A 17,995-nucleotide genomic window follows, 5' to 3' on the forward strand; every position below is an offset into this window, starting at 1 on the left:
CTAAAATAATTTCTGTGGCACCTCGATATTCTTGGAACTAAAACTAAAAACAAAAAAAATAACCTTAACTTTATTTAACATTTAATATATCATAACCTCATACCAAACATTCATTAATTTCATGTGCTGACGTCAACATACTAACCATTTGCTAACAATATAAAAAAAATGCAAAAACTATAGTGCATAAATGTATATATAAAACATCGACATATTACCCGTCGCCTCGTCAGCAATCGTCCTCGTGTCAAATTCATTTTGGAACTGAATTCTCGTGGGTCTGCACTGACAACACTGACCGCTCCAGGGCCAATTGTTCATTTTGAAATTGAAATTCTGTAGCACCATGAGATTCAGCTCTGGCGTGAATTTCAAACATGCATCCACAACATCTCTCGCTCTATCAGCTCTCTCTTCCTCTTCTATGTTTGTCCACGGCAAATAAAATCGACAATAATTCAATGTAAAACCATTAACAGTCATATGCCCAAAAACTCTATGAAACATTGCGTAAATACCAAGTAACGTGTTGCATTTTTATTTACAGACTTTAACAACGACATTGCTTTTGTGTCCATCAATCCACCGGACGATAACGACTATCCGTATGCGCTAAACGCAAATGAGGGCATCGATCGGCTTTTCGACTTTGGTTCGGATGGCTATGGACCCTAAGAGGAGACGTCCACCAAACACTCTCTCATACACGCATATATCTACAACATTGGGAAACTGGGGGTGTTTATAATTTAAAATTATATACAAATGGAAAAACAAAAAAAAATCAAACAAAAACCAGCAAATTAAAAAATTATTAAATTATTTGATTTCAAAAACCACAAACAAACAAACAAACAAAAAAAAAATCCAAAAGCAAACACAAAAAAAAGCAAATCAGCAAAACTTAATGAAACTAAGTTGTGTGTAAAGTTTTAAGCGTAATAATATATATATTTAAATTTATAACCCAAACTAATTTAAGCGAAACAAAACAAAAACACAAAATCTACTTTACGTAAACTCAGCCTCACAAGAGAACAGAAGAAGAGCCAGATTTTATAAGCAAATTTAAATTTTAGCCCCATAACAAAACAAACGAGAAGCAAAAGAAGAATCAGGAATATGATGTAAAAAAAAATGGGTATAACACACAAACGCAAATTCTTCCCTCTTATCAATCAACTTATTTGCGCTTCAGCTGTCTGTAAATTAGTAAAAACTAAACTAAAACTAATACACAAATAAATTTTAATTAGAAAACAAAATAGCTGTAATCCCAATCGTCATAAAATTAAACTCCAATAAAAAGAAAATCAATTTAAAATTGTAAAAAAAATATCGATGACGTTTTAAACTCAAACGGAGCAGAATGAAAGAAGAGAACACGATACCAGGGCCCCCGACCTTGACCCTATACTCCCCCCACATATCCCCTTCTCTCCTGTTTTAGTTTAGCATGCAACAACAAATTTCTTCTGCCATTCTGTTAATCTGCTTGAATTAATCGATTGATTTTTAATTACTATTATTAAAACTATAACTATGTATAATAATTTGTTATTGTTATAAAATTTAAACTATAAACACACACACATGGGCCCAATAACAGTTTATTTATAAAAGCCAAATCATCCCACAAAACAAACAACCTACAACTTAACAGAGTCAACTACAAGTACATAAATAATTATTTAAACTTTGCTTTGAAGTAATATATTTAACTAAACAAACCAATGCAAATCATTAAACTGTATAAAATCAACAAATAAAAGAAGAAGAACCACAAAAACCCGAAACCTCTGTACAATTGTACGTATAATTTTTTAAAGAAAATTACATTTTGTTAGGTATTTTTTGTTTTTTTTTCCAAAAACAAACACATTAAAAGGATAAAATAAAGATTAGAAAAACAAAGAACAATTTAAAGAAACAGAAAAAGTTTTAAAACCAAAAATATTGTTTCAATGCAGTCTTCAAACTGCCTGTAAAACTGCCTAGCCTGGGTGTCAAAACAAACTATTATTTAAAAAACAATATCACCAATTTCAAAAATACTAGTTCTGAATCTTGATCGGACCAACTAGCAAACAACCGAGGCCGTGCCACAAAGAGTCACAATGTGACATTAATGATAAAGACTATTATAGTCAGAACATAATACTTTGAAAGGCTCACGCAAATCATAATTAGATCTACAATGATTTCATATTAGGGGAACTATTTTTATAGTTAATCAACCTGCCACAGACAAGTTTGGACGAACCAATTCGGGGTTATGCAGATCAGCAAGTATTTATTTATTTAGTAAAAATCGGTCAATATATATTTTGTATTATTGACTCCAGGCAGAAGAACCATACTCCAGAACCCTACAAACAAACAAAGCAATTAAAGTCTTCTTTGTGGACCGTAGGTAACACGAAGAAGATTAACTTAGGATCCTTCTAAGTATATCATACCAAATCGACTTCCTAAACCGGAAGTGATTTACAAGGCTAAAAGGAGTTTCTTTTTTCCTTGGCCAAAAGGAAGTATTGTTTTGCAATAATAAATTAAATTTATCACAAACAAATTAAAACGGTTGACTATGCACGCAAAACTTGGTCCCCAAATTTTAAGTGTTGTCGTGAACCGAAAGGAAAAGTTTATTTTGTTTATTAAAATTGATCAAATTCTCTATGGAGGTTTTACACTAAATTAGAATGACTATTGATCTGACATTCAATGGCAACTTATAAAAATAAATTTTTTTTTTCCTCTTTTCTGTGATTTACCATGCTATAAGAAAAGTTTAATATCTTGTACACTTTCAAACTTGTACCGATATAGAATACAAGGTTTTGAGAAAAGCGTCTTTAAACTTTTTAAAAATCATATTTAATATTCTTGGTGACCTGGTTTTGATATTATGGTGGGTTTGGCTGGCTCACGGTCTAGTTATTGTTCCTTTGTTCAAAAGACATTTTCTTCTCCTTTCTCCAATTTATTTCAAATCCCGTCGCTGTCCGTCTTCAGGGATGGATACACAACTACCGTTTTTACCGCCGCGGAGTTATAAAATCCTATAAGGGTACAGTGGAGCGAAACATCCAAAACACCGCATTAATTCAGCAAAAACTCTTGGCAAAAAAATTTTAATCAGATATGCACATTGAGTTACCTTTGAAAAGAAAAACGTCTGTAAATCGGACGGTTATATCATATAGCTGACATTGGAACAATGAGGCCAAATGGGCACATCTCCGTTGTTTTTTAAGATCTTTACATATTCATAAAATATGTTGAGATAAAAGGATCTGAGCTTATGAGCAATCTATTGAAAGCATTCCTTTAAGACCTTTCTGGACTAGATTCCTAAAAATATTGTATTGAAGTCGAGAAAGTCCAGATTTGACCAATACGGCCAGTGTTTTTTCTCTTTGACATTTTATATCTAGTCGCAATGCAAGAGTTTCTCAATTGAGTGATTTTAATACCATCCTTGTGACTTAAAACAAGACCCTCAGCTCTTAACACTCTTCTTTTTGTAAAAACGTTTTTTAAATGACAAATGCTATACTTTTTAATGCGTACTTATCGATTTTGAAAGTTAATTTTTCAGAAAAACATTTTCAAAACTGCATTTTTCTTTACTTACAGGTTTACTTGAGTTAGTTTATACGTATATTTTTAAAAACAGGCTATGATGAATTCCTCTGAATTATATGATATCGATGTCCGAATTTAATAAAACTAAAACAGTATTTTTTGGATATTTATTTTTTTGTACAATGCTAACTTATAGTTAAAACTAACAGCTAACAAAAATTATTTTAGCAACAGCTATATTATAAATTAAGGTTTTTGAAGCTACTAATAATTATATATTTATATTAATTTTCTGGTTTACTTATACACATAATATTTAGTTTACACTTTGTATACAATTTGTGATTTTTCTAGAAATGTGAGGATTATTTGTGAGTTATATTTGGTGGGGATGACTATAGCCTGGATGGGATTGAGGTTCAGAAATGACCGTTGAGCGGAGAGAGAAGGGCAAAAGCAAAGGATGCTGTGCACGTCAAGAGGAGTATTGTAACACAGCGAACAAGTATTTGGTTATGAAGGTCTAGGTAGTGGTTATTTAGGCTTTGGTCATCTTGGTGTTGTCTAGACCCCACTTGCTGTCTCCTATTGAGTTGTCAAGGTTGTTATTGAGATATTCCGTGTTTTTGTGTTTTAATACTTTTTTTAGGTGCTGGGTGATATCGCTGGAGTTCTGGTTGGCTGTGTATATTAGGAGGTGTCTTATAGGATTTTTTTGGCCAGAGGTTGGCTTGAGATCATTACTATTTTGGGAAAGTGCTTGGAAAGAAGATTTCGGATCGAGGTGAATAGTAGGAATTGTTGTTAGAGTTGGCGGTGGAGGGGTTCGAGGATGGCAATTAGTTCGGTGGAGAGTACCGTAGAAAAAGTAGGTGAAAGCCCGTTTTAATAACATTGTTTTCGTTAGTTATACTGTATGCGATGTTGTCTTACGCTTTGAATCCATCAATATAAATTGTGGTTAGTGTATGTCGATTTTAGGGAATGAAAGAGTTGATGAAAGACTATTGGAGTGGTGGAGTTTTTGTTTTGTTTGCCAAGATCGGTATTGATTTATTTTTGGGTAGCAAAGGGGTTAAATTTTTTCCAAGTGCTCTTTTTGTTGATTGGTATGGGATGGTTTGATTTTAACATATTTGGATTTTACTATCTATTTTTGTTTTCTTTTATTTGGTTTTACAAGTTTCATAAGGCGGGTGTCTTTGGAGGGTATTAAATTTTTGGAGAGCTTGCCGGTAAAGAAGTCTGCTTTCTGCTCGATAGTATTAATGTTGACTTATGTTAGAAAGTTATTCCTAGGTGTTAAGCGAAATGCTCCAAGTGCTGGTCTCATTGCTGCGATTAATGGAGTTTTAAGTTTATTGAGTTGGGTCTTGGGGAAGTACCCATTAATAGTTAAACATACCTAAATCAAATTTGGAACTATAAAAGATTTTTAAATTGAATTAGTGTTGTGGTGTTGGTATTGTACTTCAGTGAGGAGAGGTGTTTACTATTCCGAGCAAGATCGGTTTTAAGCTTGGCTAATTCCCAAAATTTAGAAATCTCGCCATTAAATCGGCTACTCTTTGAATCAATGACAAAGATTTCTTGATTCAAGAAATAAGGTAGAAGAAGGTTTTGACGTTCATTCTCATAGTGCGAACATAGCCTAGTGTTACAATGTCCAACTCCCACGTGGAAGGCCTGGGTTCGATTCTCGCCGACGACCAAATAAAAATGTGATTTTTTTTTCCAGTTTTGGTATTAATTATGCATTAAAATGTCCTAATGTGAATTTTAAAACTCATGTTTATCTTTATCATCTTCTCTAACTAAAATTTAAAGGGTGCGTGAATATATATGAATGTGTTTCCTGTAAGCAGCTTTGCGTTGCAGTTTTGTTTTCGGCCGACATGAAGCATCTGGCACTTGTCCTTCGACAGGAGTGATCCCGAAAACGTGCACCAGTCTTTAATTTGTTTTAAGATTGATTCAAGGTTGACTGTGGGGTTTTTAAGTTTGTTATGCTCGACGAGAAGAGGGGAAATCATCTGCGTAACCGCAGATATCATATATCATACAAAGGAAACATCTGAATAAGAGCTGGAGAAACAGTGGAGTTTGCTTCTCGGCTTGCCTAAGTTTGCTTCCATTCTTGTTTAAAGTAAAACAGTGCTCTACAATTTTCATAAATTTGAATTTTAGTGCTTCTACCGAATGTTAGTGTTGTGTAACATAAGGCAAGTAACAGAGAACGCTGTAGTCGATTTCCCCGACTATTAGACCCGTTACTTGGCTAGCAAACAGGGCCGTAGCTAGAACATCAGGGGCACCGCCCCACCTTCTCCATGCTACGGCCCTGCTTACAACATTTCATTCTAATTATTCCCTCACAAAACAATCGGGTTCTAGGTGGCACCATCTGTTGAACTGCTAACAGTTCTTTAAGCCTGTCTCTCTACATCAGCGATCAACACGCTCAAATCCCAAATCTCAAGCTTTTATAGTTTCCGAGAAAGACGATCAAGCTGACATCGGCTCGGCTATTAGTCCTGATCAAAAATAAGGTTTGGAAACGCTTATAATATTTATATAAAATTTACATTAGATGCAATTCACAACGTGAGTTTCGAATTTCAAAAAAAAGATTTAAGGTAGAATATAATATAACCTTTTTACGGAAAAATGAATCTTTTTAAAAATCAGCCGATGCAACAACAACGAAAAATCTGATCCTCGTAACAGCAAAGATAAACATATCTTTATAACTTTAAATATATGGATTTTATAATATAAGCACATTACAATAAAGTATAGTCTCGACCAGCAACCAGATAAATTATATATACATTTGTATTTTTCAACAAAATATTAAGTTGTTGTTGTTGTGCAGACCTGTGCAAAATAGAATTTTGCAATTGCTCATTGTCATCTTTAAGGGGTTACCTAGGTTTCCTAGCACAAATAGCTGCCTATTTACAGTCATTATTATACTCTTGCAGAGGGTATTATAATTTCGGTCATAAGTTTGCAACGCAGTGAAGGAGACGTTTCCGACCCTATAAAGTATATATATTCTAAAAGAGTAAATCTGTCTGTCTGCCCGTCTGTTTGTCTGTCAGTCTGTCCGCCCGTTTCTACGCAAACTAGTCAGTTTTAAAGTTATCTGCATGAAACTTTCCCAAAAGTTGTCTTTTTATTGCAGGTAGTACATAAGTCGGAACGAGACGGATCGGACGACTATAGCATATAGTTCCATAGGAAACATAAATAAAAAAAAATTATAACTTAGCTGTTTTTTAATTTTTTGTTAGTTTTTCGACATATAGTATTTACGGTTTAAATTTCATCAAAATCGGACAACTATATCATATAGCTCCCATAGAAACAATAAAAATATTAAAAAAAAATTTTTTTATTAAATGTAACTTTTCTATTTTGTAATTTTTTTAAAATTCTTTTCACTTATTAATAATTTGAAAGTTCAGAATTACGCCATTAATTTTATTAAAATCGGAAAACGATATCATATAGCTGCCATAGGAACGATCGAACAATTGAGCTGCAAATCATCATAGCTTCAATGTTTTTAAACATATACGCAAGTAAATCATAATTTTAATGTTTTCAAGAACATTTTATTTTTGCAATAGCTGGAAGGGTATACGAACTTCGGCTTGCCGAAGTTTTTTTCCTTTCTTGTTAATTATACCCTTGCAGAGGGTATTGCAATTTTATTGAGAAGTTTGTAACGAAGTGAAGGAGACTTTTCCGACCCATAAAGTATATATATTCTTGATCAGGATCAATACGGGAGTCGATATAGCCATGTCCGTCTATCCTGACCGTCTGTATGTATATTTCAATACCGTTTGCGAGCTCAGTTTAAAAGCTAGCGATGTGAAACTTTTACAGTCGTCTGAAAACATGTGTACAAAGATCAAGTTTGAAAAACTCCCCGGACGTCTATATCCTATAGCTTCAATAGGAACAATCGGATATAACTAGCAAGAATTGAAGATATTTCGGGCACTGTAAAAGCTATTGACATGCATCTTTCCAAGTCGTATTTTTTTATGCAAACCTTGATCAGGGTAAAAGTTAGTGCCGATCGATAAAATTTTTGTACTTTTCGGGATATTTTGTGCAGTATATAATCTATTTCGGTAAAGTCTGCAAGGGTATTAAAAATGCGGCCTGCCAAAGTTAGTTAGTCATCGTTTCTAAACAATTTGTGCGCATATAGGGGTTATACCACAAGATAGAGCCCTGTTTCCAGATTCATAACCTATGTTTTTGAGAAAATCGCTAATAGGCAAGTCCGCTCCATACAAAAAAGCTAGCAAAACTTAAAATTGCGTATTACAGCATTTTAAGATTTGTGCAGATATACCGAGTATACCAGCATAAAGTGGGGCTTATTGAAGTATGTGTGGGTCAAGTTTCAAGAAAAAACCCTGTTTTTAAACAGTTTTTGAAAGATTTAGTGTAATAAGCAGGACGCCAATAGCTAGGGATACACACACTCGTCGCTAAAAAAAATCCTACGTATTCGAGAAAGTTGCTTTTCTGCATTGGCAACTGTATGCAGCCACTGTTACCCACTTTCGTCGCTAACTTTTTTGAATTGTGCAACATATTGAGGTACACAGCATTGTAGTGATGATTTTTCTTAGCAATTTGGCGAAAATTTTATTTAAAAAACCCTACGTTTCCGAGAAAATTACGTTTATGTATTGCCTGAAACAAAAACAGTTTTGCTAACTTTTTTTGTATGGAGCCGACCTGTCTATTATCCACTGTTAAGCGATTTTCTCAAAAACATAGGCTGCTTTTTTATGAAAGTTGTTTGGCATGAATCTTGAAATAAGGCTCTATCTTGTGGTATTCCGTATATGCGCACAAATGGTTTAAGACAAGATATTTAAAAAAAAAGTTTTTGTCCCATTTTCTTAATGAATTTTTTCAATACTTGTAAGAAGTAATAATGGTCGAACAGTGGTTTCTTTCTTTCAAATCAGCTTAAAAACGCTTCCGTGTTCCAATATCCACCATTCCGTTTTTTGTCGCTAACCGCCCATCGCTAATTTGAAATGAAACTGACGAAAAGTGTCCGCCGTTTACTTGCCTCTCGCTCTCTCTCATAGCTGATGAACGGATTTCGTCGATCTGAGTACTAATTAAGTACCAACATTAAGTTTACGCTATTACGTTTTCTATAAAGTCTCGAGTCTCTATAGCTTTTGAGATTACCCAATTTTCTATATGAGTGAAAAATCTGCCAAGTGGGAAACTAAAACTTGAAGGTCCGATTTTCACGGAACTTTTTGACTTTTTGGGTTCACAACAACAACAAAAATACATTTGGGCCTGTTTTGATAAATTCAACGTTCTACGGAAGTTACAGGGGTTCCAAAAGTTAATTTTGGTCACTTTTTGAAAAAATATCACTATTATATATAATATCTACACTTATTTTAAAATGTGTTGTCGTGCTCTTGGAGTGTAGAAATTTCAGTATTCAGCGAAAAGCGCTCGAATACTGAAGTTTTTATGTCGCGCTTGTTAAACGAGTGAAAAGCCGACTTCACCACAAGTAGCGCCACGATCTTGGGACTCCTCGGGAAAGTGTGCGTATTATTACACTATTTTAAATTTAATCTAACTATTGATAAATCGGAACAAACCTGAAAAATATTGAACCGAACCGGGCAAAAACCAATAAATCAAAAATATAATTAGTTTCAGTTTAATGTTTACAGCAGCTGTTAACTGTGTGCAAAAACCTAGTAATTAGATCAACAAACACCAGCGTTAAAAGTTTCTATTGAGATCGAAGTTTTGGATCGGGAATATTTTGTAGTCAACATTGTTTTATTGTAGTACATTTTGCTGAGTTCTTGTCTTTTTCCGTCCATTTTTTGATCCGACAAATACGATGATCTGCCAACTCCAGCCTGGCGTACGTTCAGCCAGAGAAATCTGGCAACGCTTTGCAATTTCCTGCTATTTTTTCGTTGATCGGAGTACCGGGGTGAGAAAGGGCACTGACGAAAATTGTACCTCGGTTATTTGCCTCCCGCTCTCACTCGTCGATCTGAGTACTAGGCCTAAGGGAAATAATAAATGTTTTCGATGTCGTATTATTGAGTCCTTAGCTTCTGTTAGTTCTCAACTGATTTCCCGTTCTAACATTTCTGTTAGAAAACTTTTTTTAACAGAAATGTTAGGAAAAGATTATTATTAACAGAAATTTAAGAAAATTATGATTTCTTAACATTTGGTTTTGAAATCGGGTGTCCTATCGATATTTTGAAAACATCGATAAATCGATACCAGCATCGATGCTGGCATCGAAGTTTTGCCATCTCTACTTCTACACCGTCACGAATTTCGTAAACATTAAAAAAAGCAAGCAAAATTTTCGAACGGGACGGACGTCACGCGGATGTATGTTTTGTTGCTGCAAAAAATCGTCGTAAATAGGAGGCCACAGTGGATTACCGACATCTAATACTATGTCTGTGTGCCTAACGCATTAAGTGAATGAAAAGTGCGAAAAAAAAGTGCCGTGAGATATCTGGAGTTTGAATAGAAGAAATTCCACAAAATACAAGTGCGGGCTATTTTCGTGTGTTGGTGAGAGTGTATGGCATGTCCGGGAGTGTGTGTGTATGTGTAAAATTCACGGTAAATAAATAAATAAAATTTGTGTACACACACGCATAATAAATACATATATGCATTTGTATATGTATACACAGCATGTTGTGAAGTTGCGGCGCAAAAAGAAAGCACGCGAATAAAACATCAGAAAAATTTAATTACGCCTGCGTCTGGGAAAGTGCGTTGTTCTATTTTGAAATCGATACCAAAATAAAATTAAAAGCAAGAGGTAACACAACAACAACTAGAACAACAATGCTTCACAAAAACAACGTTTCAAAGAGGTATGTAACAGCAAATAATAGTAGTAGTAAAAACGTAACAAGAAAAATACTCGACTGAAATTACTACGCAGCAATTTATGCCAAGTTGTTTTTGCTCTCGCTCTCCTCTTTCATCACCCGTTCCTCTTGTTCCTTTTGTTGTTTTTTCATATCTATCATATCTTGTGCCTGCTGTTCTTCTTCTTTTTCACACACCGCTTTACGTCTCCGTTTTGTGAATGAGAAGCACAGCATTGTTCTCTCTCTTTCTTGGTCGCACCGCACCCGGTCGCTCTCTCACTTGCAGCTGCGCGAAGAGAAGCGAAAAGGAAACGAAAGAATTTTGATTGCTGCCGGTTTTTGTATTGTTGCTGCGCTGTTTTTATTGTTGCACGCATTGTGAAAAGCGGCCCAGATAAGTTAATTAAATAAATCCATCATTATCTGTCTTTAACACATAGTAATGCGGTTTCGTTTTTTTTTATCAATATCAGTTTCTATATTTTATAGTAAAGCAATTTTTGCAGTGATATTTTAACACATATTATGGCACATAATAGTTTACTAATTTTAAAAAAAATTAATTCAAAACTTAAGATAACATAATTATTTGTAAAAAAGACGCAAAACGAATCTCCTTAATTTGAAATGAAAGTTTTCAATTTTGGAATACCCCGGAATTTTCAAATGACCGAGAGAAGTCTTCTAAATTTAGCCGCACATTATATTGATTAGATTTTTATACTAACAGTTTTGGTACTAGACTAAATGTTTTGGTACGGGACAAAGGTGACTTAATAAATTTTATTCGGGTCCTGAAATCATTTTTGTTATATTAAATAACTTACTTCTTCATATTTTAAAAGCACACTAGTTTGGCAGAAAACTACATTTTAAATAGATTATAAATATCTTACCTTGACCTAACATTTCTAATATACAATTTTTCGAAAGCTTAAAATTGAGCGTTTAAACAGTACTTTTATAATATAATCCCATAGGTGACTTATATTTTGTTATTTAATTTGTAAGTTACAAATTACTTTTATTATACTAGTGATATCTGTCACTCTCTTCTATTTTTAAGGGGTGAGCAAACGAATTTTTTTGGAAAAAGTAAGTTTTAAGAGGCGCGCAAACGTTTTTTTTTTAAAACATATTTTTAAGAAGTGGACAAACGATTATTTTTAGATAATTAAATTGTAAAAGGTGGGCATACATTATTTTATTTTAAGCCGTCGGCAAACGTTTTCTGTTAAAAAAATATTTTTAAGAGGTTGGCAAACGATTTTTTTTAACTCTTAAATTTTAAGAGGGGGGCAAACATGGGCATTCTTAATTTTTTCGAAAAAATATTTCAATGCCTTCGGCAATGATTTTTAACTGGGTTCCATATTTTCTAAAGTTTTTACTTATTAAAAATTCTAAAAGGTGGGCAAACAATTCTCTTGTAAATATAAAACAAATTGTAAAAAGCCAACTTTCCATAATTTTAAAACTGGAGGTGGGCAAAAAAAAACTAATTGGTGAGCAAAACATGGGCAAATGATTTCGCTTTTTAAATTTCAAAAATTTGATTTTAGTCGAACCAACTTTTTTGGGCTCTCTCTTCGGTTTCATTCAAATCGATCAAAAAATGTCCTTCATACCTGTTGATTTTTCAAAGTTTCGTTTAAACATTTTAGTTAATTGAATTTTTGGAAAAAAACGCATGGTTTAATTTTCTTACTTACTTCAAAGTCATGACAGGGCATATTTTGCCTTTCTTTTTTATTTTTCAACACTACTGACCTTTTTTTTTGAACATAGCAAAACAAAATCCAATGTAAATTAAAAGTTTTTATAAACTTGTTTACATAATTTTTCATTTTAAAACGAGAAGTAGGTATTTAAATATGATTATAGTAGTTCGACTGTACTTTTAATTGTAGCACACAAAATCAAAACCGTTATCATAACCAGTTTTATTTAAAAATCCCAAATTTAAATTTTTTTTTAAATGATTTCGGATTTTACTGATCGCAAAAAATACAACAAATTTTGAAACCGAGTATATTATTTACATTTTTGAGTTAGCTTTAATTATCTAAGCATTAATTAGAATAGATACTATTTTTCAAAATTTTTTTTGCTCAAAAATAGTAGAGAGAACAACGGATCACTAAAGTGATTATTTTATGATTCCGTCACAATAGATTTAGAGCCTTTAAATATAAAACAACTGCAATATAACAATACATATATATACATATGTATCCTATCCGTTAATCGCACTCCAATGAAGTCATGCGTTGTGAAAAATAGGAAAAAATTAGACAAATAACTGGCGTTGGGGGAGGAAAAGTGGGAAATGTGATGATAATTAAAAAACATAAGCACTAATTGGCGTGCCGCTGCGCTTGTTGTTGCTGTTCAAGTTCCCGTTGGACTGCCCACTTGCTGTGCTCTTATTATATTCGAGTTATTATTGTATAATAAGAGAGAAAAGACAGAAAATGAGGAGGTGGGGTTAAAATCAACAGCGAAACCGAAACAAAAAACTAACCGCGAATTGCGCATTTTTGTATTAATCATGCTATATTTTTGACGAGGCCTGAGGAATATGTTTCAATGTATTTGAATTTGTGCGTAATTTATTTATTTTTAAATCGAGTTTGCCTGCCTGGTGTGGTATGAGTGCGAGCATTTGTATACGTGCTTGCGACAAAAATAAGTCGCCGCAAAAACAAATTGTGGAAATAGAACCAAAATAAAACAGATACACAGATGAAAGCTATAGAGGATGAGGCGATGACGGAACCCGGGCCAATTTTTTGTTGTTTTTCTGAGTATTTTTATTATATTATTTTCGTGTATGTTATTCTTGATATTGGTTTTTATGGTATGGCCAAAAACAGGAAATTGTTTGTGCTATTGTTTATGACGTATGACCAGTAACTCGTTGGCAGTTTTGGCGCATAATTTGGCCACACTGATTAACAGCAGCGAAACAAAAAACAATAACAACCAAAACTAAAAAAAACCGAAAATGCGTTGACCACATGTCTAAACCTAGCTGCACACAGGCTAGAATGAGAGGGCACGATAGCCGAAAGAGAGTGGTCGGTGATAAGCCTGTGTGTGTAAGGCGAGCGAGACAAGCAGACAGGTGTCATTGACCTTTTTTGCTGCGAGACATCACACACACATGCAGTCAAATGATTTTGTGTGCACTTGTTATACCCGTTACTTTTAAAGTAAAATGATATTTTGTATTCTTTAAAAACGCATATATTAAATAGAAGGAAATTTTTTCGACCCTATAAAATATTCTTGATCAGCATAATACCCAATTCGATCCAGCCAAATCCGTCTGTCTGCCGGTCTGTCTTTGTAAGCATGCATATGTACATATGTATGTATAAAATTGAAAGATTTGGATTGCGTTGCGAAAGTTTATTTTAAAATGTGGAGCTAGCCCAATCTATCAACGCACAAAAATATTCCAAATCAAACGATTTAAAAATTCAAGGTCCTAAGCTTTTTGTAGTGGACACTGCTATTTGGCAGACGGGGTAACTTAAAACCCGACTATTTTCAGGAGCATATTAAAATTGGTTAGCTAAGTAACGAGTAGTCAACAGTCGGGGCACTCGACTATATCGTTTCTTTTTGTTTCTGCTGCGCTTGCTTCTTTTTCCTATCGCTTTCGCGCTGTGTTTGTTGTTTTTTCACTTTTGTTGTTGCTTCCTTCGCTACTTATGCTTGGCCTTGAACTTAGACGAGCGTTCTAATCGCCTCATACTCCCCCCCGTTACTCTCCCCTTCCACGCTCACACATGAATGCACGCACTGCAAGTATGAGTTTTTTTTTTTTTGTGCTCTATTTTGAGGTATTTTTATTGAAAGAAACAATGAAAATTTTAATTGGTGCTAGAATAATCTATATATTATACCATTGCAGAGTGTGTTGTAATTTCAGTCAGAAGTTTGCAACGAAGTGAAGCAGACATTTCCGACCCTATAAAGTATATATGTATGTATAATCTTGATCAGCATCACTAGGAGAGTCGATCTAGTCATTTCTGTCTGTCCGCCCGTTTCTACACAAACTAGTCTCTCAGTTTTAAGGCTATCTGCATGAAACTTTCCCAAAAGTTGTCTTTGTATTGCAGGTAGTGCATAAGTCTGAACGAGCCGGATCGGACGACTATAGCATAAAGGTCCCATAGAAACAATCGGAAAAATAAATGAAAAAACATATATAACTTGGCTGTTTTTTAATTTTTTGTTTAGTTCTTCGACATTTAGTTATGATAAATATTTCAGAATTACCTTATAAATTCAATCCAAATCTGAGGACTATAACATAAAACTTCCAAGAAACAACAAAAATATTAAAAAAAAAAAAATTTTTTTTTAATGTAACTTTTTATTTTGTAATTTTTTGTAATACTTTTTGACATATTAATTATTTGACAGTTCAGAATTACGGTTTTAATTTTATGAAAATCGGAAAACGATATCACAAAGCTGCTATAGGAATTATCGAATAATTGAGCTGCAAATCATCTTAGCTTCAATGTACGCAAGTAAATGATAATTTAAATGTTTTCAAGAATATTTAATTTTTGCAATAAATGCAAGGGTATATGAACTACGACTTGCCGAAGTTTGCTTCCTTTCTTGTTAAAATTTAATTATGTACTTATCAAACGAATACACCTTTTAACGCGGAGAAAACGTTACGATTCAACTTTAAAGGTGTCTGAATCAATTTTGTGACAAACATGATTAAGCATTCGACTAAATAAATAAACTTACTTGATATCAAGTTAGAAGGACAGCCTGCAAATTTAAACTTTGCCAAAATGTTTTAATCGGAATTGGCCGTTACTTATCACTAAATTATTTGTAAAGGAAAATAATGGCCCACTCTTGATTGAAGGTTTTTTTTTAAACATAGTTCTTCTGCTAAGTTGATATCAAATTTAACTTTTCCAAAATGTTTTCAACTGGGATTTGCAGTTTTTTCTGCCCTACACCCCATCTCAAAGAAGCTAGAAGCCGGGTCGGTCGACTAAAATCGAGTTTTTCAAATTTGAAAGGCGGAATTCTTTGCTCATTTTTTGGCCATTTTTACACGCCAAATAGATTTTTTTTCACCTCTAGTTCCACAATGTTTGAAAACCTAAAAGTAAGCAATCACAAAAAAATAGTTTGCCTTTAAGAATTTTGAAAAAATAAAAAAAAATGTATGGAAATTAAGTTAAGTTTTTTTTTTTTTCTTAAAAAAATCATTAGCCGCAAGCAAGAAAATAGTTTAAAAAAAATATTGCCTACCTCTTAGAATTTAAGAATATTAAAATAATTGTAGCTCATTTCTAATAATATGCTTTTTTTAACAAAAAACATTTGCCGATGGCTTAAAAATATGTTGGTTTTTTTTTCCAAAAAACAAGAAAAAGCATTAAATTGCCTCTAAAATTTTAAAAATCCAATAAAAAAATTGTTTGCACATCCTAAAAAATATGCTTTGTTAACCAAAACGTTTGCCGACAGCTTAAAAAAACCTTTTGCGATAAAATCTATTCCCCACCACTTAATAATAGTTATTTTTTCAAAAAATTAAAAAAATGCCCTTGTTTGCCCACCTTTAAAATTGAAGTATATAAAAAAATATCTCAAAGAATTTGGGTCGACTAAAATCGAATTTTTAAAATTTGAAAAGCGGCATTTTTGCCCACTTATTAGTTTTTTTTGCCCACCTCCAGTTTTGAATATATGGGTAGTTCTAAAATTTTTTTTGTAATCACAAGAGAATCGGTTTTCCCGTTTGCCCACCTTTTAAAATTTTGAAAAAGTAAAAACTTTAGAGAATATGAAACTTTGAAGTTTTCATAATTTTTTAGCTAAGAAAAATTCATTTGCCAACGGCAAAAAATATTTTTTTTCGACAAAATAAGAAATGCCTATTTTGGCCCACATTTTCAATTAAAAGAATTAAAAAAAAAAATTTTAAGCCGTTGTAAAATTATGTTTTCTTGGTTAAAAAATGATGAAAACTAAAAAGTTTTTACTTTTTCAAAATCACAAAATGTGGGAAAACGTTTAATTTGTTATTGAGGAAAAAAAACTAATTGTTGGGCAAAAGTGGTCAAAAAATGGTCAAACGACAAGGCTTTTCAATTTTCAAAAATTTGATTTAAATCGACCCAACTTCTTTGAGATTCAGACTTTGAAATTAATAAATTATCACAAAATTAGCACAAAAATTTGCGCTACTCCGTGTTATAATAACTGCACTAGAAACAAATTAGCACAAAATATTGAAATAGTAATGATTGCGATCGAACCAATGCGGGTGGGGATCAATTTGCTTTTGAACATAAACGAATAAAAATAGAAACAAGCCCCAGCAGCTATGGTTGATACTACTTCTGTAGCCTAGTTTTATACTTAGGCTTACAGTGTACAAATAAATAAATAAAAATAGAAACAAAGTCGTTTTATACACTACAAATTTCTAAGAATTCTGACATACAATTTTGTAAAGAAAAGTAATACTATTTTCGTGTACATACATACATTTCTGCAACATTTTCTCAAGCTCTATCCAGGTATCCCTTGCGGTGTGTCGAATTAGAAATTGAACATACCATATGTACATACATACATACGTATGTTTTCTGTAAGTTTTTATAATTAAAAAAAGTATTGTTATATGGAAATGTGCCTAGAAAATTAAAAAATTGCATGTAGCAATTTAAACAACAGTGCCTGCCCCTGATTTAGTATTATTGCCCGTTCTCTTTTTGAAAATTTTAATATTGAAGCTCTATCTCTGTCTATCAGAAATGCCGTCCCGCTTGCACTGCTTTTTGTTTTTAGTTATTTGGCATTTCGCTTTGCTCAGTTATTTGTTTTTCTTGTTTTTAAACATTCCGTTTTCGTATTGACATTCGTTTATTATTTTTCTTTGGCAGCTTTCGAGTGAGTTTGTGTTGGTGTAATAAACAACACACGTGGTTGCATTTGTAGGTATGAAATCTCCTCCCTCCGACACCCACACGCTGCAGGTAAAAGAGGAATTTGAGAGAGCGGGAGAGCTTCTATTGTGTTTTTGATAAAGTGCGTGCTGCTGCTTTTGATGTGTGGCGATATGTGTGTTCCGTGAGTGCTCGTAAGCATGTGTTCTGCAAGTGTGTGTTTCGTGAGTGTATGTGTTGGTGTGGCGCTTGGAGTATTTTGTTTTTCTGCTGACGTCGACGCTGAAGTCGCTGCTGGGTGGTCGGCTTCACTTCACTTTTATACCCGTTACTTCTAGAAACTTTGTATACCCTTGCAAAGAGTGTTTTAATTTCAGTCAAAACCTTGCAACGCAGTGAAGAGTAAATTTACGACCCTATAAAGTATATAGTATACATCATACTTAATTAGCTTTACAAGACGATGCGATTTAGCCTTCCCGTCCGTGAGTCCGTTTAATTCTGCGCAACTAATCTCTTAGTGCTAAA

General features: G+C 33.3%; 2 protein-coding genes across 4 annotated transcripts in view; both read left to right on the forward strand.

Annotated features, from left to right (window-relative positions):
• The window catches only part of LOC128260670 (transcription factor E2f1), a 55,303-nt gene extending 53,349 nt beyond the window's left edge, over positions 1-1,954 (forward strand). For all 3 annotated transcript variants that reach the window (XM_052994245.1, XM_052995068.1, XM_052995882.1), the window contains one exon: positions 548-1,954. In XM_052994245.1, the coding sequence (XP_052850205.1) occupies positions 548-675 (128 nt within the window). In that variant the 3' untranslated portion in view covers positions 676-1,954. The remainder of the gene's footprint in view (positions 1-547) is intronic.
• A 7,980-nt stretch (positions 1,955-9,934) lies between these two features.
• The window catches only part of LOC128256002 (insulin-like receptor), a 74,034-nt gene continuing 65,973 nt past the window's right edge, over positions 9,935-17,995 (forward strand). Inside the window, exon 1 of the mRNA XM_052986432.1 lies at positions 9,935-10,520. The gene's annotated coding sequence lies outside the window, so the exon portion shown is untranslated. The remainder of the gene's footprint in view (positions 10,521-17,995) is intronic.

The sequence above is a fragment of the Drosophila gunungcola genome, chromosome 3R, assembly GCF_025200985.1.
Source record: "Drosophila gunungcola strain Sukarami chromosome 3R, Dgunungcola_SK_2, whole genome shotgun sequence".
NCBI lineage: Eukaryota > Metazoa > Arthropoda > Insecta > Diptera > Drosophilidae > Drosophila > Drosophila gunungcola.